The 2,279-nt window shown below is 36.2% G+C and overlaps 1 protein-coding gene across 1 annotated transcript; it reads right to left on the reverse strand.

Moving 5' to 3' along the window:
• Positions 1-1,230: 1,230 nt before the first annotated feature.
• On the reverse strand, positions 1,231-1,944 carry LOC113361896 (hydrophobic protein RCI2A). Its single transcript, XM_026604982.1, has 2 exons — positions 1,742-1,944; positions 1,231-1,597 (listed from the first exon to the last, which is right to left on the reverse strand). The coding sequence occupies exons 1-2, from the start codon at positions 1,820-1,822 to the stop codon at positions 1,514-1,516; spliced, it is 165 nt and encodes a 54-aa protein (XP_026460767.1). The 5' UTR covers positions 1,823-1,944; the 3' UTR covers positions 1,231-1,513.
• Between the last annotated feature and the right edge of the window lie 335 nt (positions 1,945-2,279).

Consider the following 2,279-nt stretch of genomic DNA (forward strand, 5'->3'; position numbering starts at 1 on the left):
AGGAATTGAGAGAAATTTCAAAGAGATAAGAAATGAAACATCAACAGGAGATACTCTTGATCTACCTTCCCCCAAGCGGTCCTAATCTTTACTCGCAATCAGAGTGAGCCGCCATTAGAGATTTGAAAAAAAAAAGTTTAGGGTTTTCAAAAAAAGAGAAAAGAGCGTAGAGGAGAGAGAAATGAGAGAGAGCGACCAAGGTGAAATAGTTGAAATGGGATCACCTTGTATCATCCTCTTTTTACAAATGAAATAATGTAACACTTCCATTCACATACTCACCACCCTAGTTAGCAATTCGGGGTACGGGAAACGTTCAGAACGGAATACGTACGAGTATTATACGGATTTGTAAAATTCAAATTCGGTCAAAAATCCGGTCAACGTTTCGTGATTCGGCAGTAATACGGAACGTCATACGTACGTGTATAATTCGTTTTACACATATGAATACGGTGTACAAAATTCGGCATATATTAACCTGTTAAAAAGTCATTTTCAATATAATCCCTTCTTAGATACCATAATTTAATAGTGACATGAACTATATATATGATAGATGAATACAATCAGCAAATAATATGTATGTCGTGGTATTGGAATCAGATTCGTGTATGTAAAATTTTAAAAGTCAAAAATATAATAAAGAATGATAATTTAGTGATGATGTAACAAAGTATTATACGGGCCGTATGATTCGGTAATTCGTAAATACGCGTATAATTCGTTTTGATCTGAAAATTCGCGAATCTAAGTCGGGATTCCAATTATCTGACTGATACGTACGGATTCGGTCGATACGGACGGATTCACAAATTATACTCGTATAATTCGCGAACTTACTAACTAGGCTCACCACACCATCTCCCCAGTCTTCTCTTATTCTCCCCAAACCCCAAGTGTTTGAGAATTTTATCCATAGAGTCCCAATTCACATGATCAAAACTTTTCCTCTCAAAAATCACCTTACATGATCTAAAGTTTTCTCAAAGTCGGTTCAGATACCTATACCTATCTAATATTCAGGCCCATCTCTCAATAGTCTCTACTACATATATTGTAGTGTAAAGTAAATCTCCAAAATAATCATTTCTCGCATCGGATACTTAATCCACAATGTTAAAGGAGAATCATGTAATTTGTACTACCTTCAATTAAAGTAGCATTATCTTTGGCAATTTCAATCGGTTAGAACAACATTACACAAAGGTATTGTATCGGCTCAAAATATGACAGATGAAATAATTTTGAAGTCTGTTTATTGAAACTAGAAACCCACTATCGGGAACAAACATGAACATCCCTTCTTATAATTACAAAGAAATTGAACACACCTAATTAACTAACGCACAAAGAGTCATCACACGTACACGCAGATACAAACACCAAATGGATATATGATCACCGGGAACAATAATTAATAAGTACTAATTCACAGATAATCTTTTTTTTTTTCTTTTTTTTGCAGAGCTGCATAAATCTAACTGGACGGTGTCGGAGAGAGGCATCATCATCATTTCGTGAGAACAAAGATAGCATAGATGATGCCTGGAATGTATCCGAGGAATGTAAGAACTAGGCAGATCCAGAATTCCACCTGCACACAGACAGTTAATTAGTCGGAATTCTAAAAAGAGAATGAAAACATAAATATAATCGGAACTCCGAAAACAAACGTACTAACAAGTGAGAAAACGAAGGATATATGCAAAGGAAACTAAGTAGCAGAAAGACGAAGTACCTGACAGCCGAATCTGAGAAAAACTCCGAGAGGAGGAAGGATAATTGCCAAGATGATTTCTACCAAAGTTGCTGTAGACATGTTTGTAAATTTTAGTTAGTTTATCCAAGAAGAAATTGAGAGAAGAAGAAGGTGTGGAAGAGCTAGTAGTGACTTTGATGAATGTTGGATATCAGGTTAAAAGTGAAGAGATACATAGCAGCAAACACTTGTTTATATAGACACTTGTTCAACTTTATCTCTTTCATTTGAAAACTCCAAAACATATAATCACGTGCCTAGTTAGTAAGTTCGCGAATGATTCGCGAATCATTCGCGAATTTTTCCGTATCACGAATTTTACCGTCTTATTGGCGTACGTTTGCAACTCCGAACCCAAGTCGCGTATTATGTGGCATTCCCGGATTATTCGCGAATCGTTCACGAATTTTACGTATCCCGAATGATACGTCCGCTTAATTCGCCATAAATTCTTTAGCTTTTACTTTTCAAAGACTCCACTTTTTGGGCTTTACTGCCTCCCGAACATACACGACCG

This window comes from Papaver somniferum, chromosome 3 (genome assembly GCF_003573695.1).
Source record: "Papaver somniferum cultivar HN1 chromosome 3, ASM357369v1, whole genome shotgun sequence".
Classification (NCBI taxonomy): Eukaryota; Viridiplantae; Streptophyta; class Magnoliopsida; order Ranunculales; family Papaveraceae; genus Papaver; species Papaver somniferum.

What these genes read in the sequence shown, in the direction of transcription:
- LOC113361896 (XM_026604982.1), bottom strand. Translation starts at nt 1,822, where the DNA reads ATGTCTACAGCAACTTTGGTAGAAATCATCTTGGCAATTATCCTTCCT. An exon ending in TTCTCAGATTCGGCTGTCAG is followed by an intron (nt 1,598 to 1,741) that starts GTACTTCGTCTT and finishes GTCTGTGTGCAG; the next exon opens with GTGGAATTCTGGATCTGCCT.